We start from the raw sequence: 22,955 nt of genomic DNA on the forward strand, positions 1-22,955 counted from the left end.
TTTTTCTTGTTTTTATACACAAAACTTCTCTAACTTAAATCCACTAACATATTTGCAAAGAGGTGAATCAAACTCCAGTTAATTCCCAGAACAGAACCTCCCCTGCCCTTGTGCTGCAGGAATGCCAGTCCACACTCCAAGGTGCAGGCTGTGTCATACATAATACACAATAATACATAATAATGATGACACTTTGTTGCTTCTGACACGTCTCGCTTCAGTACATCTAATCCAGGAGAAAGGTCTGCAGAGACGGAGGTGACCCTTTTTGACTGTGATCAATGATTCAGTCTATTAAGTGAAGTTGCTTTAATCAGTAAAATCTCTGTGGAACTGAAGTATTGTAGCCGAGTGATTTCTGGAGTTTTTCTGTCTAAATTCAGTTATTTAGATTTTTCTTTTTTAAGTGGCACTCGGGATAACGACTTAAAGAGAAGATTGAAGCAAAAAATTATCCTCTCCTGCTCTCATATGAAGCGTGGGATCCGTCTCCAGCTGGAAAACTCTCCAGGTGACAGATTCATCTTTAGTAGGAGCAAATTATGCGCGGGGACAGGGAGGCACCTGAATGCACTTAGAGCGGAGGTCTATGGGCGGTGACACTTCTGGGGCTGGCTGCCAAAGGAAACTTAGTTATCTAGAAACATCCATTCCCCTCCCCAACGCACACATACATGACCAACCTTTCCTCTGACCCTGGGGCTGAATGTGATGACGAAACTGTTTATATTCTGGTCAGCCACACTGTTAGGGCCACTAACTGGTAATGAAGAATAGCAGGCTGGCTCCAGCAGGACACCAGTGCCAAGAACGCAGCTGAAGCTAGTATCTCATTGTGTTGTGGCTGTTGGTGACATTTTAGCAAGGGAGTTTTCAAAATGTCTCAAAACATTTGCAAGGGTTCTCGATTTCCTTGCACGAGTTACAAGACCTCTGGGTTGTGTCGTAGAGATATCAAATATGTTGGAAAAAACAAATCTGCAAGACAAGTTTTTTTCCTCAAAATAGTCAAAGTCAAATAGGGCCGTCTGGAACCCGTCTTGTACTGTTCTAAATTTAGTTTCTGTAATCTTAGAGCTGTATATTTTTGGTGCTAGGTATGCAAACTCATAGCAAAATTTAGGCCAAAATTCATCAGGAGTTTCTGCAAACATGTCTTAAGTAAAAATTCTGTGTCATTCCAAGTGAAAATTTGCACATTTTAATCACAATTTGGTGTTTTTGACTAATCCCAAACAGTCGCAGTACAGTGAGGTAATTCCTAAAGGAGTTTTAGCTCCATGCACCCTAAATACCAAACACTGTGGGATGGAAGTCCAATCCGCAGTGACCACAACCCTAAAGGAACAGATGTCTAGACACTCAAAGACAGCTCCTAGATGGTTTTGTTCATGTCTGGATTGGCAGCAAAAGGCAGTCCCTTGCTCAGTGGTCTGCTGTAAATGCTGGAAAAGCTGTGAGCTACCATAAAAGCTTGGAAAGTTGCGCCACTTAAAACGAGATAGTGTTAATTGTAGAAAAGTTGCACCACCTATAATTGAATTACTAAATGCGGGAAACTGGACAGATGTTCTGGACTGCAGTCCACCATTCGGGGTGTCCTACACTGCAAAACTTTTTGAATTTGCTTTGGACTTTTGTAAAAAAAATTCTACTTGCATTAGCTGTTATCTTCTGTATTTCTGACTGCTGAAAATAAAATGTGCTACTTTTACATATATAATATGAAGTCTTCTGTAAAAAGATGACTTTCTGTCTTCATACCTGCCCCTTCAGTGATGCAGTCGTCTCTTAGGATGCAGAGGGGTTCAAATCTAATGCTAGAAGTCTAATCGAAGCATGTTTGCTGCCAGTGGTTGCAATGGTCCTCTGCATTTCACTTTCTGTTGAGAAATCCTGACAGATTTTATTGATGACTGATTTGAGCTCTGCAGCAGCAGGCATAAGGCAATCACGGATGTAAACATCCCCCTGATAAGCAGCAATCAGGTATCAGCCAGACGACAGTAGCGTAATGCAACTCAACAGATCCGTTATCGTCGCAATCAGTCCAAGGCCAAATTAGAATCGACCCCCGACTCTCTGCAGCTTTTATTTTCACAACCAAGCAGGACGGGGCTGATCCTTGTTTGGATTTTTCTAACTGGAAAGAGGCAAAGCGTTGTCAGGACAAAAACATGCTGCAGAAAGGCATTTAACAGGACTGTTCCTGTACCTGAACTGAGCCAAAAGGTAGTACATTTGGATAACTTTGATACAGAATTTACTGCAAATATAGATCTCAAAAAGGACCTTCTTTCCACATTAATATCACTCACCACTAAGGGCAAAAGGGCAATTATGTTTTTACCATGCTTGTGTGGTTGCACATGTAATCATGCGTGTATCTTTAAGCATAATATTTGATGAACCACTGGACAGATTTTACTGAAACTTTCAGGAAATCATTGAATGCATCTCTACACCTGATTACTCGTTGGTGCAAACCCAATTCAAGATGGCCACCACAGCTTATTAACCTCAGAAAAAACAAAAATGGCCATAACTAAGCCGGTTCTACAGATATTCTGCCAAGTTTTGGTGTGGTAGTAGCTGGAAGTCATTCACAACGCATGCTCTGAGCATGCCATCTTACTGTCATAACTCAGGGGATTCTGTCCAGAGAGCGAGACCAAGACCAAACACGGAGACGGATGTAAGGTAAGTGATTTTATTTACAGGGTGAAAGCTATATACAGTGGGCGGAATCCGGAGAGTCTGCAAGAGAAGGAGAGCTAGGTGAGTCTCGGGTATGAGTCTAGATCCAGACGGTGGCAAGAAGGTGGTAATAATGTCTCTCTGTTTGCTTACAGATCCAGGAGGTAAATGCAGCGCCGAGGAGAGGAGGAGTGGTTCCAGGAGTCCAGAAGTTCCAGACGTGACGAGCCAGTTCCAGTGCGGTAAGTATCAGAAGGGTGTCAGGTCATGGTCCTTAGTATCTGTAGTCGTGGCGTGGCAAAAACCTAGGACGTAGATACAAACAGAGAACGTAGTTAACACTAGGATCAAGATTTCAGGTTAGACACTGAGGCGGAGAATCTAACCCAATAGGTTCGATGCTCCAGCGAAGGTGTGATCACAGCCTGCTGCTTAAATCCTGTATGGTCTCGTCAGTGGTATGAGGAACACCTGTGGACAATAATTAGTGGCGCCACCCAGAAGGTGGAGCCAAACCCCAGATCCTCACACTTGTGTTATTACATGATTACCCATAACATTATTTTCAAGGTTTGACCAAAACGGCTACAACTCATTTTTCAACACATGATTAAAGACCAAGAATTTATTAAATAAAGCACATCACCCGCTGCCTTTCATGACAGAGTTTTAATTCAAGATGGCGGCCACACCCATATCCTTCGATATGTATTAATGCTTGAAGTATGTGTTGAGGACTACTGTCAGCTACTATCACACAAAACTTTAGCTCTATATCTGTAAAGCCGGCTGAGTTATAAGCATTTCTGTGTTTTTTTTTAAACGATCTATTAGCTGTGGAAGCCATCTTAAATTGAGTTTCATTGAAATTTGTCCAGTGGTTCATGAGATATTTTGCTAACAGACAGGCAGAGTTGACTCTAATACAGCTATTTTTGTGTTTGCTACAGTTGATTAGCTGTGGTGGCCATCTTGAAAGTGACCAACTCCAAAACGGTAATCAGTTGTAGATGTATTCATCAAAATCTGTCCACTCGTTCATGGAATATTTTGCTAACGGTCCAAACAAACACAGAGACACTGGCAAAAACTCTGCCTTCACCTTCGGGTGATAATGACATGAAACGTTATGGGGGATCTTTAATTTTGCCATGATTTTTTCACTGAAGAACAGCACCACCTTCACCAGCATTAGTGCTTTGAGTAAAAATGCTGCATGCTTCTAAAATCCAACTCGTCGTCGTCCTCTTGCTCATCACCTGATGTGGGCCTGCAGCAGAGCAGCAGGATGCCGTATTGTGACTATTTTCATTTGGAGCAAAGCTTGGAAAAAGCCTGAGGGAAGCCATCCAACTCCCGCCCTCCCTCCCTCCCTCCCCTCATGTCCAAACATTCAGCTCATAGCTCACGTCCCGCTGCTGACTTGGCTGTTTTCCAGCGTGCTTTTAGCCCCGCTAATGTAGCTACCTATGTAGGTTAAAGACCCCCTTGTGGTCAACAAAAACACCAGCGCCGGGGGAGTCATCTCAAGGTGAACAGATCTCCCCCTTTTAGAGGTGGCGGATACGATAAATAGGACAGAAACGACAATGTCACGGAGACACATTTCAGCTGTGACTGATTTATTCTGAGCAGACCAGGACAAAGGAAACATTCAACCCGTTTGTTCAAAGTTAAATGGCATAGGGATTATAAATCAGCCACAAGAATTTCTACAAATATCTCCAAGAGCATGTGGGGGGATGAGTTTTGCACCCTGAAAGATGGACTCTGCATCTAATCCCTTCATCCTGTCTGCTGTGCTTAGGAATTTTCAGACTCCTTAATTCCCTAAATGAGCAACAGAATCGATAGGAAGACTACAGGCTTTTACTCAGTGTAATTATACACATTTATCACCAATCGCAGCCTCGTGTTTGAATACTGGCTGGAGAGACTTTGTTACACGGTGAGGCAAAGTGACAGATCAGCGCAATCCAGTTCATCCGTAAAGAAAGACTCAGCACAGTGATATCACAAGAAGGGCAATTTGCAGCGCTGGGAAAAGATTAGAGGAAACCATGAAAACGGAGAAAGAGAGGGTACACTGGGTGATCATCCTCTGGTGAATCACAAAACATCACCTTCAGTTTATGTGAAAATAGGAACAACACAATGGTCAATTAAAGGCCTGGCATTCCTTGAATGAATGCATATCGCCCACAGCCTTTTCATGCCAGAGTTTTAGACTGAGATCATCTTATTTGAAGGAATGATGGACTTGTTAGGAATTCAATCAAGCTAGCTACTTCCACATCAAATTTTAGCTCAATATCTATAAAACTGACTTGGTTATAGACATTTTTGTGTTTTCTAAGTTCAGTCGGCTGTGAAGGCCATCTTGAATTAGGCTGGATCTAAAAGTTAGTCAGTTGTAAACTACAATCATGAGATATTTTGTTAACAGACAGACACAAAATCTATAAAACAGCTCTCACGCGATCATTAAGCCCTTGGGAGTTTGTGTTGGGAATCATTCTCAGCTACCAAAACACCAATAAAAAAAGATTAAATTATATGTTACTTACTAATACAGTGATATGTCCACCACCTGAAGAACACTGAACAACAACAGTGTTTGGCAGCGTTGTCTGTTTGATAAAAATCCTTTAGAAAAGACACATATTAGAGGTTAAAAGACATCACAATCTGCAGTTTTTCAATGTTTTTTGATTTAAACTTGTTGCGCGTATTATCTACGTTCAAGATAACTACTAAATATGCATCATTCACAGCTAAAAGTGTACGGCATAATTTGTAATAAATGAGCAAAATCAGCAAAGTCAGACAATAGTAGCAGAGCTAACTAACATCAGCAGAAGAGCTAAGCGACATTAGCAGAGGAGCTAAGCGACATTAGCCGAAGAGTTAAGTGACATTAGCAGCAGAGCTAACCAACATTAGCAGAGGAGCTAAGCAACATTAGCTGAAGAGCTAACCAACATTAGCAGCAGAGCTAACCAACATTAGCAGAGGAGCTAAGCAACATTAGCTGAAGAGCTAAGCGACAACAGCAGAAGAGCTGAGTGACATTACCAGAAGAGCTAGGTGACATTACCAGAAGAGCTAGGTGACATTAGCAGAAGAGCTAAGCGACAACAGCAGAAGAGCTAAGTGACATTAGCAGAAGAGCTTAGCGACAACAACAGAAGAGCTAAGTGACAATAGCAGAAGAGCTAAGTGACATTAGCAGCAGAGCTAAACATGAGCTAAGTGACATTAGCGGAAGAGCTAAGCGACATTAGCTGGAGCTAAGCAACAATAGCAGCAGAACTAACCGACATTAGCAGCAGAGCTAAGCAACATTAGAAGCAGAGCTAAACAACATTAGCAGAAGAGCTAAGCGACATTAGCAAAAGAGCTTAGTAACATTAGCAGAAGAGCTAAGCGACATTAGCAGCAGAACTAAACAACATTAGCAGCAGAGCTAAGCAACATTAGCAAAAGAGCTAAGCGACATTAGCAGAAGAGCTAAGCGACATTAGCAAAAGAGCTTAGTAACATTAGCGGAAGAGCTAAGCAACATTAGCAGCAGAACTAAGTAACATTAGCAGCAGACCTAAACAACATTAGGAGAAGAGCTAAGCGACATTAGCATCAGAATTAAGCAACATTAGCGGAAGAGCTAAGCAACATTAGCAGCAGAGCTAAACAACATTAGCAGAAGAGCTAAACAACATTAGGGGAAGAGCTAAGCAACATTAGCCAAAGAGCTAAGCGACATCAGCAGCACAATTCATTAATGTTTGTTTGACTAATTTTCACAAAGCCTCTTATTAAACTACGAGAGCCTCGTTTTAAGTTAGAAAAACATCGATAAGAGTAGGTTTACAACTTACCACACAGTTCATTCTGAGTTTACACAGCTAACAGCATGATGAATTAGCTTCCTGTGTTCAATTTAAAGCCAGAATGTTCCGTTAAACATGTCCTGGACGTCCAGGAGTTTATTTCATTCTCTTGAGTTAAATCTGAACAAAATTCGGGATGAAGGTTTTGACGCCCGCCACCCAACAAGTGATCTACTGGTGAGTTCCGCTCCACTACGGCGGGTGAAGCGGCGCGCCGAGTGGGCGGGGTTTGTGCACAATGTCTATGGCTTTATTCATCAGAGAAGCTCCTCCCTCCCCGGCTCGTCCTCACTTCTAGCCGGATTACACACCGGCTGATGGGTGAGGAACAGACCCAGTTACTGCAGGCGTTATGGTGCGTTCTCTTCTTCTTTTGATTTTAATTCAGATGTTTACATTAATATTTTTTGTACTCAGAAACGGATGTAATTTCAAATGTAACCAACTTGAAATAAAACCAAATCAAGTAAAAGTACAGATGTTATTATAGTAATGCAAGTAATGTAATTAACTACCTTCCACTTCTGGTACCTAGTACCCTCAGGAATTGAGCTCCATTATCAAGTGACTTATTACCCTGTACTTACAGAATACATACCTGGTATGTATACAATGTCTGTATCTTCATCATCTCCATTTAACTTGGTAATTTGCCTGGTTTTAATGTTTTTATTGTTTCGCATTTTCTGTTTGCTTTATTTGTTTTTATTTTCTATTTCATGGTGAAGCTTCTTCTGTATGTTCTTATAGTGGCTGCAACAAAGTTTAAATTTGCCCATGGGGACTTATAAAGTATTTATTTTCTATTCTAGTCTGTTCTATGTACCTGGTACTTAGGTGCATGCTTTGCATCTATGGGGATTGAACTGTGTTAAGTGACTTGTTGTTCTGTATTTACAGTACCTGGGCTATAATATTAAGTTACTTGTTACACTGTGCCAGGTACCAATACATACATATAAGCACCAGGTACATATCCTGTAAGTAGAGGGTAACAATTCACTTCATAATACAGGTCGGTCCCAATGGGTACCACGTACATAACATGTCAAATAACATCATATAATATAGTTTCGACTAACATATCAACATATCAAGCTGAATTGTTCCAATGACAATAAAAAGGGCTGAAGAAAGAAGGAAAGGGACTCTTCTCGAGCCTGTGCCATGAGAGTCAGTGAGCCATGTGTCCCTCCTGAGGGAATCATGGTAAATGAACCATTCTAATGGCCTAGTATATATATCCAAAGGGACACAACCTCAGGGAGCACTGTCAAACTGTCACAACACCGGCAGGCCACGGGACACTGATGTACACAAACCTCCAAAGACAGTCTGTAGAGAAGCTGTACAAACACACAGAGCCATTCAAACTGCAGCCCTGCTCTCTGTTACCAAAAGAAACAAGTTTAACACAATTCCACACAGCGTAGCTCAGTTTGTCAACCTATTTTTGCTTAAAAATGAACGGGGAAAGGTTCTGAACATTTATAATGCAATCTTTTTGCTCAACAGCTGGTTAAAAGGTGAGCTAAAACGGACCCATTGTGGATGTTCAGGAAACACAAAGCTGTTAACATGATGCACAACAAGCCAGCTGACAGTCAGCTGACCGGGCTGATGATGCTTTCCGGTGACGGCTCTCCTCTCTGCCTCCGCCTGGTGCCGGCTCGCTGTTGCTATGGGAGACGTTTATGTAAGCCATGCCTAATCCTGTTAACGGCTACTTCGGCTTCTGAGAAGCATTTGTGCTCAGCACTGCTGCTCTGCAGAACAATGTCGAGCTCTGACATGTTTTTTTTTTATTTATTTGCAACAATGAGAATACACAGAACCCATCCACTGGCACAGGCAGCCTTTAGCAGTAATTGTGTGAACGCTGATTCAGCTTTTCGTAATCATCTACTTCTGCTATTTTATCCTAAGGTTCAGCTCATTCAGGGAATGGGTGCTATGACTTTTGGTTTTTGTAACTTTAATGATTTTCAAACTATTTAACTTTATTTACAAATACGTATTTTCCCCATAAAACCTCTATTAAGATCTCTTCACTTCCTTCAAAAAGTTGTTTCCTTCTCCTGCTGCTTTCAGTTACTCTTAGCCCACATTTAGCATTTAGCTAGCCTTTCGCTTATTTTAGCTTTAACGACTGAGTTTCAATTTTTAGGCAAATTTTTGCAAAGTCATCCAGCATTCACACTGCATTTTTGCAGAAATGCAATTTCACTTGTTAAACCAGGTTGGGTGGTTAAAGGTTGGACCCAGAACGCAGGCAACATGAGGAGCTCGACAAACTAAAACACAAAAACAAAAGGAGGACAGGGCAGCAAACTCCCAAAAGGTAAACATTAAAGAATAATGTGGCGTACTACTGCGACAACGCTTCACCGACGAGAACCAGAGACTGAACATAAAGGCTGGGCTGACGAGGGAACAGGTGAGTGATTACAACAGGAGACAGGTGTGGAGGGGAGTGGAAGGCACTGAGGAACACACTGAGGGCAGAACAGAAAAGACACTGGGCAACACTGGAAACTGAAACTAGAAATACGCAAGACTGAATGTAAGTAGAAACACATGAAGACAGGCTGAACGCACAGAACTACGGAAACACAACAGTGAGACACAAGAGCAGAACTCCAAATGCAAATGAAAACAGATCTACAAGAACCACAAAAAATATAAAACCAAGATGACTGAACAGAAAAAAACAGAAAAACAGCAAATATATCCGGAGCCTCACAAGTTTACTTTTAGTCTTTATCTGCTTACAAAACATCCTTCCTTCATTAAAAAGAAAAAAAAAAAACCCAGTGAATCTAAAAATGCTGCATGTGTCGGACGGGTGCATTCTGCCTTCACTACAAAGCAAAACAGCCCAGCCGACAGTTCCTTCTTTGCTGCGCACATGAAAACATGTTTATAGATTAGCGGTTTTGTGATGACGGGAGCATTTGTGAAAAGGACTGTTGGCTCAGTCATGTGAAACATTTCAGTCGTTTAGACCCCCTGTATCATCTCAGCTACTCTGATTCAACCTCGCCTTCCCCACCCCCTGCTCCCATTCCAGGCTGGACTCCTGGCATCTGCCTAATGACTGCTCTAACGCTGACAGATTGGTTGTCTTGATATTTGTTTCTCTCAGATGCCAGAACCTGGAGGGGGTGCAAGAAAAAAAACAAAAAATCAACTAGATTTAATTCCTACACCGGACTCATTAGAGGAGAGACAAACCGGCAGCCGGCTCGGCGGTCGACAAGAGGGGGCAGCAAGGTAGTGATGGAAGGGGTGCCATTCGATGGTGGGTGTCCTGAAGGCATGGTCACATACAAAACAGAAACAGAAACTCAAATATAGTTTTATTTTTTCAGCTTTAACAATATTTATATTGTCACACGATTTTAAAACACAAAGCTAGGCAATTCAAGATGGCCACAACAGCTAACCAACCTTAGCCAGAACTAAAAATTGATAAAACTCAGTCAACGGTAAAGATACTGAGCTTTAATTGTGAAGTGGTAGTAGCTGAGAGTCATCCACAACATGTACTCTGAGAGGGACAGCTGGCAGTTTTGCATCAAGATACTTTCAAGGTTTGATCATCCATCCATCCATCCATCCATCCATCCATCCATCCATCCATCCATCCTCTTTACCTGCTCCTCCTTTCCGGGTCGCGAGGAGCTGGTGTCCATCTCCAGCCTTCACTGTGAGAGAGGCGGGGGACACCCTGGACAGGTCGCACGTCCATCACAGGGACACAGAGACAAACGAGACAACCAACCATTCACACCTGGGGACAATTTTAGAACTACCAATGAACCTAACATGCATGTTTTTGGTCTGTGGGAGGAAACTGGAGCACAGGGAGAACATGTAAACTCCACCCAGGAAGGCCCCAGGTCTGGAAACGATCCTGCGACAGCTCTATCCGCTGCTCCACTGTGCCACTCAAGGTTTGACCAAAATGGCTGAAGCTTTAGTTCCTAACAAAGATGATCTGAGCCAAAAACTCTGACATGGAAGGCAGCGGGTGATATGCATTCCTTCAAAGAATGCTGGCCTTTAATTTTGTAACAGAATCAGGCACAAGCAGGGGGGTTAGTGGAGGTGTAGGACATAACGCACCATCACTTCTCCTCCATCAAAAACTGACCTCCTGTCTTCTCGTCTCTGCAGAAAGAAGCTCAGAGCAGCAGCGGTGCTGTGACATTGTGCAGCTGTGTGATAAGAAGAGTGACCCGAGCGCGTGGAGGGTAAACGGAGTGGCCCTCTTTTAGAGTTCAGACAAGCCCCGTGACGATAAGAGATTAATGAAGCTGCACTGGAACCGTGATCCCGACAGGACACACGCAGCCACAGGCGTGCGGGCACACGCACCACTCATTCCACGCGGTGACAGCTGTCATCACGCGCTCACGGGGAAATAATGCCGCACATTTGTCACTAATGTCAAATCCGAGCCGTCTCCACGACTTGCCCCCCCCCCCCCCCTCCGGATTGGAGAGGACTCTGTCGTAGGGATGATATAAACGAGCTGCACCAAATCTAAGAGAGTCAGGAGGATGTCGCATTAACACATGGACTTATCTCTCACCTGCAGTTAGGTCAGCGGTTTACACGCAGCAGCACCGCCCCCCTGTGGACGTACGGGGGTACTACCGCTCTGCGTGACTCAGAAAAAAGGTCGAGAATGAGGACAAAAGAATAAGACTTTTGGGCACAGACATAAACAAAACAAAGACTAGAAATGGCAGGTGATAAATTATTTCAAATAAACATAGAAATACAAAGAAAAAAAAAATCAGCTTTAAGTGACCAAAATAGAAAAAAACACTGTAAACCAACTCCATACGAGTGTTTAGTCTTTAAAAACATAAATAAAATTATGTGTAACCTCATGATATCTCGTCTGATCTGTTAGCAGTTAGAGTATGTGTTCTGCATCACTGTCAGCTACTACCATGCCCAGTTTTAGCTCCATATCTGTAAAATTCACTGATTTACAGTCGTTTCACTAGCTGTGGTAGACATCCTAAATTGGGTGCCAAATGCCAAACTTTTAAGAAAAGATGTTGCTCTCAAAGTATGTGTTGTTCATGATTCTCAGCTACTACCACGCCAGATTTCAGCTCAGTATCTGTGAAATTGACTCACTTATGCTTTTTTTTGTCAATTAGTGCTTCGTTGGCATATTCAATTTTAATAAAACTTAAAATGAGCAAAAAGAAGAAAATCCTTCCTGAAAGAAGCCGAGGAGAACAGAGATGAGGAATATTAAAGTCTTTGTTTAAACTGATATGTGTAAAGGGAACGTCTTCGAGAACCAACCCAAGAACCACACCGTTCTCCACCCGACTCCACCGTCAACTTGAAACAGCGAGTGAAGTTTATTCCATTTAAATAAAGTCTCATACAGTTCACAGCTATAGGAGCCTACACAGTAAGCAGAACGTCGTCGTCTCGTTCCTCTGTGGGCGGAACTACACCACAGGGTAGTCCCAAACAGTCTGCCGCGTCGGCGCCGATGGAAAAGAAAGGGAGACGGGGGGCGAATATTGTTGCCCCCAAAATGTCGACAAACGTTAAAAATAAAAATAAAAAAAACTAGAAGAAAACAGTAAGAACTTGTGCAGCTTCTGGAAGCATTTCGATGCTGTTTTTCCTCCAACATTAATCATGCTTTTACCTTGGAATTAAAACACACAGACTGGACTCATCGTGGTATAGTGTTGCACGTTTAGCCGTCACAGATATTTATCTACTTTTTTAAAAAAAAAAATAACGTCTCTCGGATGAACGCGGCGCCGTCCCGGCCTTAGGACAGCACGGCCTGGGAGTTCCTGACGCCGACCAGGTTGTCGGCGCTGACGGACCTCCTCATGGCGGACCGGCTCAGGTCCTTGTACTTGTCCTCGCACAGCCTGGAGATGGCCTGGAGACGAGAGGCGACAAAAAACTGTTACTGACACAAAAAAAGCTCCCATGTGACCGGGCTGCAGCTGCTGGAGAAGACCTGAAGGCAAGAAAACAGCAGCGGCCATCTTGTGTGACCCGGCGTGGAAACCAGGATTCCTGGCCGCCTCGGTCTGCCTCCACGTTTCTGATTTAACCTCTTAGTCAGCCTTCGGGTCCCATCAGTTTATTATATCCTAGCTTTTATCACTTCTGTTCAGCTGAGGTTTTTAAATCCTAGTTTAGTTTATTATATCTTTGTATCTTTTATCTTTAGTACGACTTGTTTTAGATAAGTTTAGCTTTTTAAAGCTTAGTTTTTCATCTGTTTCTGTCACTTTTGCTCATTTATTTAATTTAGATCATCTTAGCTCATGTTTTAGATAAGTTTAGCTGTTTATATTTTTGTGTTTTCATGCTGTAAAGTGCTTAAAAAATAAATTAAACTTGACTTCCTGTGAAGGAGGACACTTTCAAACGAAGACAGGCAGACTTGGAGTTTTTTTTTTTATTGATTGTCTGAGTCACAGAATTGTTTCCCTGTTTTATTTTATTTTTTTCTGCCATTTTAGTCGTTCATAAATGAAAACGTTCAGCTCGGCTGTTTGGTTTCTGTTTATTTCACTTTATTTCCACATATTTTCCCCACAAAGATCTCTTCAGTTCCTTGAAAATGATTGTTCCCTTTGTAATCTGCTTCAGCAAACTGACTATTTTTATCTTCTTTTCCTACTTTTAGCAAGACTTCTGGTACTTTTAACACTTTTAATTACCCTTTAGCTCCTTTTAGTTTCTAGTTAGCCTTTGCTGTTTTTGGCTTTTAGCTTGAATTTTGTTTCTTTTAGCCAGTTTTTGTCTTTTTAGGCTTTAGCTAGTTTCCTGTTCTGAATCATCTGAGTTTTTTTTTGCACTTTCGGACGTTTCCTGTCATCAGAAAGCTCCGGCGCTTCGGATTTTATGGAAACTAAAGTGAGGGAAGGTCAAAGTTCAACCTCTACAACTCATGCAAAGATGACTGTGAGCGCCCGCGGACGCTGGGAGACATTTTGGAGTTGCAGCCCAGTGAAATATTAAATAAAACGGATGATTTAAACCATACGAACCTCCAGTTTCTGGGCTCGCTTGTTGCTGAGCGGCTCCAGAGGGAAACTGAGGTTGTTGTCGTCCGCCAGGGAGCGCAGGTCAAAGTAATACTTGGCGTAAACGCTGGCCGGGACGTTGATGTTGAACTGGAGCAGCTCCAGGAAGTGGCGCTCCATCTCGTTCCTGTCCAACACATTCAGCAGGTTCATTCTAAGACGCCCACCTTACGAGGAGGACGCGGTGGGCACGCAAATGTTTTGGGCGCTCACATGTCCTCCACGGTGATGTCCTTCAGGATCTGGCAGTAGTCCACGTTCCACACGGCCTGGTCGTCCCACACCTTGGAGGCCAGCAGGATGGCGCCGAGGACGATGCGCTTCCAGTTGCACGGGCAAATGTCGATCTCGGCGTACGTCAGCAGCCGCTCCAGGTAGACCTAACACACGGGGCGGTTAGTTCAGGCGAGCGGAGCGTGCGGGGTTAGAAGGGGCGAAGGGGGTGTTACCAAAGTGACGATGGCGCACTCGGCGGTGAGCTGAGCGGAGCTGAAGAGCGTCCGAATGAAGCGGTAGATGAGCTTGTGTTCTGGGTCCACCACAGAGTAATCATCCGGCACTTTTTCTTTCTGCGGGGCAAAGATTCCTCGTCATTTATTATTCAGCTTTTTTTAAAAAAAGGATCTGCTTGGTGCGAACAAAAACTCACCGACAGAGGGTGCTTCTCCTCGTCGAATATATCCAGTGAGCGGTTTGAGTCTCTGCAAAAATCACGTTAAACTGAGTCAGTTGTTCAAATACGATGGTGGTGTTATGCTTTGTAAAGCTTTCAGCACCACAAAAAACTGATTTAAACTCTATATTCTGATAAACTGTCAACAAAAAACACAGGAATCAAAACTTAACCGTGAACCTTTTTAAAGAAATATTAAATATTTACACATTTTTAAATGGATACCAGCAAAGCATTTTTTTTAAAGTTGCAACAAGCAAGAAGCAAACAAATAGGTTATTAATTTTAAACCATTAAGAGGAAAATTTGAGGGCAGCCAACGCAGCTTCTGCCCAAAACTCCAACTTTATTCTTATCATAAGAGAAGAAAACAAGCTTCAAGAAGCGTAAAGAAATGTTATTTTCCTGTCATCTGTGGGTTTATTTCTTTAATGAAAGAATACAAACTAATTTATCTGTGTCTGTGCTTCCTGGTTCTGTGGATCGGGCCAATCATCACGAGAGGACACGCCCCTTTGCGCTCTGCAGGGACTTTATCGTGCTTTTATGCAAATAAAACAGTTCTTGTTAAAAACCGTCATATTGGTGCGACAGAACGCTATAAATTAAACTTCTGAACGGCGTCTGTAGGTGTCCTGAGGCTGCTGAACGTGTCCGTCCCACAGGACTTACACAAACGTCTGAACTGAAGACGCCGAAGAGGCGGACCAACTATTAGACAGAACCAGACGCTAAAAATGAGCGGACTATTCCTTTAAGGGGTCTCCTGGATAAACCACCACTTCAAACTCGTAAATAAAGCTCGGAACGCTACAGAATAAAAACTACGTGTGTTTAAGATTCCAAGTTTAGACACTCGTCCCCTGGACCTGAAATCATTTGGGCAGAGCTGGAGACCCAATGGTTTTTTAAAGTGTTGCTGGAATTTTAAGACGACTTAAGATTTGTCAAATAACAGCTTCCATCTTTTCCATCCTGCTACCATTTGTAAGACAATATGTCTAACTTGTCCTACCTGTTTTTGATGTGATAGTAAATGGCCAACGAGACGCTGGAAGATCAACGGAGAAAAACAACCGATCACTCGTTGACAGCAACATCAGAATTTCAAACCGGACAGAGAGGTTTGTGGGCGGAGCGCTCACCATTTGATGGTGCTCTTCAGGTTGGGTTGGCTGACTGTGCTGTCGTCGATGAATATCGTCGAGCAGGAGCTGAACTTTTTAGTCAGAAGCCCCGGAGACGTCTGGGCGGGAAACAAACAGAAATTATTCACGTTAGGTTTGCTTTTAATTCTTCTGGATTTCAACGTCAGGACTAAAAAAAACACACAACACATTCCACAGGTTTTATTAAAGAATGGTCGGCTCGGTGCCCAGAAGCTACAAAACGAGCCCAAATCATGACCCCTCCACCGCCGTGCTCAACAGTTGGTATGTTTCCGTAATTAGGGGTAAACATCTCTGCTTTTGTCTCATCTGTGTAAAAGAATCTGTTCTGGGGTTCATTTAGAGGCAAACCTGAAGTTTGTAATTTGAGTCTTTTTCTAATTGTCCTGTCTTGACCTTTGACCTTTAACCTGGTAAGTGAGGACCGTACAGTCTGAGACGGAGCTCTTGGGTTTTGTCATCTCTCTGAGCATTGCGCGGTCTGCCCTTAGGGTGAATTTGCAAACTCCTGGGAAGACTGGCAGCTTCACTGGTGAATAATCTTATTTTCTGAGGATTGACTGAATCGAAATAGTGTGGAAACGACCTTTGACCCTTCCCAGACTGATGGGCAGCGACATATCCTTCTTTGAGGTCATTGCTGATGCCTTACCGCCCTGGTGTTGAGTTACCACACACCTTTATACTCCAGAACTTTAAGTTTTATATAATAAACACTGACATTTTGGAGTCTGTTGTGTGTTTTTGGACAAATAAAGTCCAATTTAAATCATTTTAGAACCCGGTAAATCGCAGATCCTTCTTAATATGAACTCTATTATTTTATAATTTATGAGGATGAACTTGTTTTTCCTCCACGACTCGTCACTTACATGGTTCATGTAGTTGCTTTTCCTCTTCTCCCGCACTAGAATAAGAGGAAACAAACTTAGTAAAACGGACAGAAAAGGCAACAATGAAACACCATCTGTGGAGAAATACCCACCATCAGTTTGGGACTTGTTGAGGAAGAGGGTGCTGGCTCTGGGGTGGTCCGAAGGGTTCGCCTCCTGGGCCAATTCTGTTTGCACAAAACATCGATTTGACAAAACAAAAGATTTGAGCAGAAGCACCAGTCAGTGTAACGCAGCGGTGTCCTGGACCTGGTCCAGGAGAACCAACATCCTGCAGGTTTTAGGTGTTTCTCTGCTGGGACACGTCTGATCTGAATGACTGAGTGACCAACAGGCTGCAGAACCTGAAGACCTGCTGAGGGACAGGGACACATCTGAAGCCTGCAGGACGGTGGCCCTCCAAGACCAGGACACCGCTGACGGGACGGGAACGCACCGTCAGGGAGCTCCCTGTCACTGATGTGCTGCAGGTAGGTCCCCGTGTCTTCGCTCACGTCCTCGGTGGTGGTGATGGGACACTCGTCCAGGTCCACGTGTCTCCGCAGGATCTTCGGACTCTCCCCGGGGGAGATGCAGCAGGACACCGAACCCCCCATGTCTGACTACAGCCACAGCCGGCGCCCATAAAACTGGGGCGGGACCTCCTGCTAACAACACTGCACTTCAGGGGTCAAAGTTCAACCTCTTAGGGGCCAGTTTTTTTTTTTTTTAAAGAAAATGCAAAGTTTCTGCTAAATATTTGGGACTAATAATCAACTTGGATGTTTCAGCTACACAAAGACAACTAGTTTAGGTTAGTAAAACAAAGGCTATCCAAGCTGCAGAGGGTAAGAATCCAGCTCCAGAGCAGAATGGGATCAATGTAATGACATCTGCAGCCTGAGCAGGACAGCTGACATATTCAGGGCGTGTGCGCAGCTCGGCACCAGCGCACTTCGCTCGCGTGGATCGAGTCGTTCTGGACGCCGGATTAGTAACAAACATCAACTCATTTTACTGGACGGAGTCTATCATGACGAAAAACGACCACAGGGCTCCTCTGTCTCCCTCCATGGCTAACAGCCCCGCACCTCAGTCCATGATTCTCGGCTTCTTCCCTCCGCCCCCCCTCTGCCTCTGAGCGGAGTGGATCAATCCATTTTCACCGCAGCCGAAGACTCTCTGACACAGTTTGTTTTTACCTAACTAAACTCTCGGACGGACTCAGCGCCTGGAAAAACCTCTCAGGGGGACTAAGTAAGCGGAAAAGAAGCGGTTATTAATAATATGGCAAGCGTCCATCTCGTCGCATTACAGGACACACGTCTTGAGCGTCAAGGCGATGCTAGCTGCTGAGATAAACAGCTACTTCCGGGTATTCGCTTCCAAAATAAAAGCACAGTCATTCAAAGGAAAAAAAAAACAGTAGGTGAAATGAAATCCTCACATTAAAAAACAAAACAACCAAAAGGATTTCTGTAGCGAAAACAAGGCCTAGCCAAGAAGGCTCTCTATATTTTAAACCACAAGCTTAGTCTGGTTTTAAATCCAATAACTCTAATCAGTTGTAGATGTACAGAAAGGGATTACTTTTGTTAAAATCTGTCCGGAGGTTTATGAGATATTTTGCTAACAGACAAACAGATCACTTAGCACTCAGAGTATGTGTCTAGTAGTAGTCTCAGCTACTACCACATCAAACTTGAGCTCAATATCTTTAAAATCGACTGAGTTAGAGCCATTTCTGTGTTTAGTAAGGTCAGTTGGCTGTGGCAGCCATCTTGAATTGGACCAGCTCCAAAAGTTAATCAGCTGGAGAGGTACACCCAGTGGTTACTTCCCGAGAGTTTCACAAAAATCCATCCAGTGGTTCTTTAGGAGGACACGCCCCTTTAAGATATTTTGCTAACAGACAAAAAGGGTTGACTCCAATAGTTAATGCCATAGTTTTAAGCAAAGGTCTTGTGCGATGAGTTGGTGCTCAGAGTACGTGTTGGGGATCAGTCTCAGCTACCACCATGCGAAGTTTTAGCCCAATTCATGTTAAACTAACTGACTTGTAGCCATTTTTGTGACAGCTGAGTTTGATTAGCTGTGGCAGCCATCTTGATTCAGGTTGACTCCGAATGTTAATCAGATGTAGATGTGAAGTCAAGGATTATTCACTTAGAGTTTTACTATAATCCGTCCAGTCGTTAATGAGATATTTTGCTAACAGACAGTAAAACACACCTGCACATGCAGACAAGGCTTGTTGTTTTGTTTTGTTCTTTCAGGCTTTTGTCATGTAGGTCAGCTGGATCCTTGATTTTTAAGCCTCTGTAAACCACTTAGACCGGAAAAACTAGAACCTTTTAGATGCAAATGGCTTCTATACGTTCCTTCTGAATGTCTTGCAATGGAGAGAGATTATATGATTATGCTTTTATTTTGAAAGTTTAAACAGCAAACAAAACGGAAGCTACCTTAACGCATTTGATAGATTTCATGTACAGACCACGCCTCCTTCAGCCAGTCCCGCCCATTACAAATACGGGATTTTTGATTGGTTAATATCATCGGAGCTGTAAGGTGATTGGCTAAAATTGTTCATCTATATATCCACACTGTCAAAGAGCGACACGAACTGTTTGAGATTAAGTAAGAGTGTTTTGTTGCTGTGAATATTTAATACAAAACTAAGCACCTATTTTTTTTTGGAAACAAGAGCAGCAAGTTAGACAAAATAATTCAGTGAATTAAAAAAGTGGAACTATGTCTGAGCCCAGAAGGTGGCGGTAGCGACGAAGAAAATCAGCGAACCTCCGTGAATATCAGAAGAAGAATAAGAATATAAATTTCTCATTTAAAGCATGGCTCTCGTTCCTTATGTGCAAAACTCGTTACCCGTTCTTTCCAAATTCCACAATTCATCGGCGCAGTTCCGCTTTGCAGACCGGAATATCCGCCTTGCTCAGGACTGGAAGAAGCTCGGTGTGGCAGCGGTGGTGTGGGACGCTGTGAGTGGCATTTAGGGGCAACAAACCGACAATAAATGGGATTAAAACTCACTTCTGACTCTTGTTTCCACAGGCTGTTGTCATGTGCTTGTATCTGGAGCTGGGGAAAGTGGAGTTAAAGGGGAAGAGGGTGATTGAGCTGGGAGCAGGCACCGGATTAGTTGGCATTGTGGCGGCTGTGCTGGGTAAATAAAAACACATTACATCAGTGAGGTACGGAAGCCGGGGGAGGACATGCTTAAGAATTTATTTCCATCACAAACCCAAGTTTTAACTCTGACAGCTGAATGACTGCTGTAGTATAAAGAAGCTAAAACTGAGCTGTTAAAGCTAGAAGAAACAGAACACTAGCTAGAAGATTAAAGAAGCAAAATGCAAGCTAAAAGGTAAATGTACCAAAATGCAAGCTAAAAGGTAAATGTAGTAAAATGCTAGGTAAAAGCTTAATGTAGCAAAAGGCAAGCTAAAAGGTAAATGCAGCAAAATGCTACATAAAAGCTAAAAGTAGCAAAATGCAAGCTAAAAGCTAAATGTAGCAAAAGGCCAGCTAAAAGCTAAATGTAGCGAAAGGCAAGCTAAATGCAAAATGTAGTAAAATGCAAGGTAAAAGCTAAATGTAGCAAAAGGCCAGCTAAAAGCTAATTGTAGTAAAAGGCTAGCTAAAAGCTAGATGTTTAAAAAGGACATCTACACCAGCGTTAAAACCAACATCTGCAGGTATGGCTGCCCTCAGCTTCCGTCCTGACCCTAAACCCGTCAGTCTCTGAGCTGAAAACATGACGGAGCGGTTTGCTCTCTTCCAGGCGCTCATGTGACCATCACGGACCGACAGGCAGCCCTGGATTTCCTCTCTGCCAACGTGGAGGCCAACCTGAGCCCGGAGCTCCGGCAACCGGTGGTCATCTCAGAGCTGACCTGGGGCGAGGGCCTGGAACGCTACCCGGCGGGGGGATTCGACCTGGTTCTGGGAGCGGACATCGTTTACCTGGAGGACACGTTCCAGGCTCTGATTCGAACTCTGGAGCACCTTTGCTCCGACGCCACGGTGGTGCTGCTGGCGTGCAAGATCCGCTACGAGCGAGACACAAACTTCCTGAGCCTCCTCAGGCGTCGCTTCGACGTGGAGGAGGTCCACTACGACGAAGAGCGGGACATCCATTTATACAAAGCACGTAAACTCCCAACGAGGGGGGGTTTATAAACAAGAAGACGTTTAAAAACCACCTAAAATTAGCAGAAATGTTTATTAACAGCTGCCAAATATATAGCTCAAACATAATCCACTGTTTTATACATGTTGACATACATAAACTGGATAAAAAAAATAAAATAATAAAAAGCAACATAAAAAGCATACATGACTACATAATACTAAAAGTGTACAAGATGGCAGTCATGAAAATATTCACTTTGTTCAATACTTTTTTTTTTCTTTTTTTTTGATTTGGTCACATTTTTTACAATCCTCTTCTCAGGCTGCATGATTAACGAGCAATAAAACAATCTCTTATTTCCTAAAATCGAACTGCTGTAGTTTTGAAATGTTCTCGGATTGTAAAAGCAAGGAAATTGCACACGCCGTTTTCCCTAAAAACATCATTCTGGAGACAGACTTGGCAGAAAATACGCAGTTTTTGATATAATCAAAATGCAACAACCTCCAAATGAGAACATTGTTTTGTTTTGTTTTTTTGCTACAAATTGTACAGAATTGAGATTTTGTTGACATTTTTGCGATCCACCCATTCAGCGATCGGTGGTGTCACTGTAAAAATACAAAGTATTTCTGTCACAGAAAAACTATTAAGGCTCATTAGTTTCGTATTTTCTAAGTAAATTTAGGAGTAAATTGTACAAATGATAAAATAAATATTTAAAAACTAGGTTAACCGTTTATCAGGTGAAATTAAAATCATCGAGCCTTAACGTTTTGATCGTTGCCCGTTTCCTGCTTGGATTTGGATAAAACTCCAAAGTATTCAAGAGTTTCTGTTAAACGTTCCAAATTCACTGCATTTTTTAAAGCTGCATTCAACGTGAAATCCGTTTTTTATAGTTCGCTGTGTCCTCGGGGGGCTAACGAATTAACTGATGTGAAAAAATAAAAATAAAACAATGCCTAAAGGAAGCTTTGAATGTACACCGCCAGTAGAGAAAAAGTTGGGATGTTGTTTTAAATGTAAATATAAACAGAATGCAATGATCTGCAAATCTCCTGAGCCCGGATTTTATTCGCAGTGGAAGACAGTAAACACAAAAACCCGAAAAATGAAAAAAAAAAAATTCAGAATAAAGCTCCTCGATAAAAAAAATGGGGAAGACTTTAAATATCCCATCAGCTACAGTTCAGGGCATCATCAAAAGGTTGGAAGAAACAGGAGAAATCTCTGAAGGTCAAAGGTCAAGGCTGGTTCTGGTTCTGCTCAGGAACACTGTCTGTAAACACAGCTCACCGTGCCGTCCAGAAATGCTGCTTAAAGCTCTATCAGGCAAAGAAGAAGCCAGATGTGAACAGATGTGTCTCCTCTGGACCAAACAGGAGAACGGGTCCAAACCATCCAGCCTGCCTCTCTGATGGCATGGGGGTGCATTAGTGCCTCTGATACGGGCAGCTTACACATCTGGAAAGGCTCCATCAATGCATACAGCTTTAAGAACATCTGTTGAACATCCGTCTTTTTCAGGGAAGGTCTTGCATATTTCAGGAAGACAATCTTAACCGCAGACTGCATCATTCCAGCAGCAGGGCTTCATACGAGACGAGTCCGGGTGCTGAACTGTCCTGCCTGCAGTTCAGACCTCTCTACAAAAACGTTTGACGCATTGTGAAAAATAAAAATCCAGCAAAGATGACCCAGGTCAGTGGTGTGGGAAACCGTTCACAAAATTACAACGGATCTGGAACAACTTTCAGATGTGCCGCTGCCGTAAAACTCAAAAGTATCTGATTTTTCCAAAAAACACGTTTCTGAGTTTAAACATTTGAGAGGTTTACTGTGATCGGCTGGGGAGAAAATACGGGTTTGTGAGATCTGCAAATCACTGAACTCTGTTTTAATTGACATTTTACACAACGTCCCAACTTCTTTGGAGCTGGCGTTGTGCTAAAACAAAAACACAGGTCAAAGATAAAATGTCCAAAACACAATGTACAGTTCAAAGTGTAATTAGGTAACAGGTGTTCTTAATGCGAGAGCGTAAGAGTATCAATGTTGCACGCTAAAAGGTCCGAATTATCCGAGCGAATGAGCAAAGTCGGGGTGTTTGCTGGTGATGTTACCCAGTTTGACCGGGCAGGCACCAGTGACTGGAATGCTTCCCTGCGTGGCGTCGAAAGAACAGTTTGTTTTGTTGCGTCGCCACAGAACAGTTTGCAGTCTTCTCCACGGTCGTTTGGGGAACGCCGCCCCGCCCCTTTTATGGGAAACCGATGAGACGCTTGAGTCACTTCACAAAATCATCAGCACTTTTTTTTTGTCGTTGTTTTAAAGAAAGCAGAAAAGTAGAAAAGGAGTGGCTTCCAGACGCTCTGAGCTGAGTCTGTACGTGTGTGTGTGTGTG

At 43.0% G+C, this 22,955-nt stretch overlaps 2 protein-coding genes across 6 annotated transcripts; one reads left to right on the forward strand and one right to left on the reverse strand.

Moving 5' to 3' along the window:
• Positions 1–11,953: 11,953 nt before the first annotated feature.
• LOC108242180 (cyclin-Y-like protein 1) lies at positions 11,954–19,560 on the reverse strand. 5 transcript variants are annotated; one of them, XM_025008230.2, is made up of 11 exons: positions 19,447–19,560; positions 16,853–17,063; positions 16,509–16,583; positions 16,396–16,430; positions 15,500–15,600; positions 15,370–15,405; positions 14,331–14,382; positions 14,131–14,250; positions 13,895–14,061; positions 13,646–13,808; positions 11,954–12,522 (listed from the first exon to the last, which is right to left on the reverse strand). In XM_025008230.2, the coding sequence occupies exons 2-11, from the start codon at positions 17,010–17,012 to the stop codon at positions 12,406–12,408; spliced, it is 1,026 nt and encodes a 341-aa protein (XP_024863998.1). In that variant the 5' UTR covers positions 17,013–17,063; positions 19,447–19,560; the 3' UTR covers positions 11,954–12,405. The 5 variants fall into 5 exon arrangements, with proteins under 5 accessions (XP_024863998.1, XP_024864002.1, XP_024864001.1 ...); XM_025008234.2 differs by having other exon boundaries at positions 16,853–17,060; positions 19,447–19,465; XM_025008233.2 differs by lacking the exon at positions 19,447–19,560 and adding an exon at positions 19,282–19,390 and having other exon boundaries at positions 16,853–17,060.
• On the forward strand, positions 19,050–21,738 carry mettl21a (methyltransferase like 21A). Its single transcript, XM_017426870.3, has 3 exons — positions 19,050–19,394; positions 19,468–19,579; positions 20,198–21,738. Exons 1-3 carry the CDS (start codon positions 19,248–19,250, stop codon positions 20,593–20,595), a joined length of 657 nt encoding a protein of 218 aa, XP_017282359.1. The 5' UTR covers positions 19,050–19,247; the 3' UTR covers positions 20,596–21,738.
• Positions 21,739–22,955: the final 1,217 nt, after the last annotated feature.

The sequence above is a fragment of the Kryptolebias marmoratus genome, linkage group LG23, assembly GCF_001649575.2.
Source record: "Kryptolebias marmoratus isolate JLee-2015 linkage group LG23, ASM164957v2, whole genome shotgun sequence".
Classification (NCBI taxonomy): domain Eukaryota; kingdom Metazoa; phylum Chordata; class Actinopteri; order Cyprinodontiformes; family Rivulidae; genus Kryptolebias; species Kryptolebias marmoratus.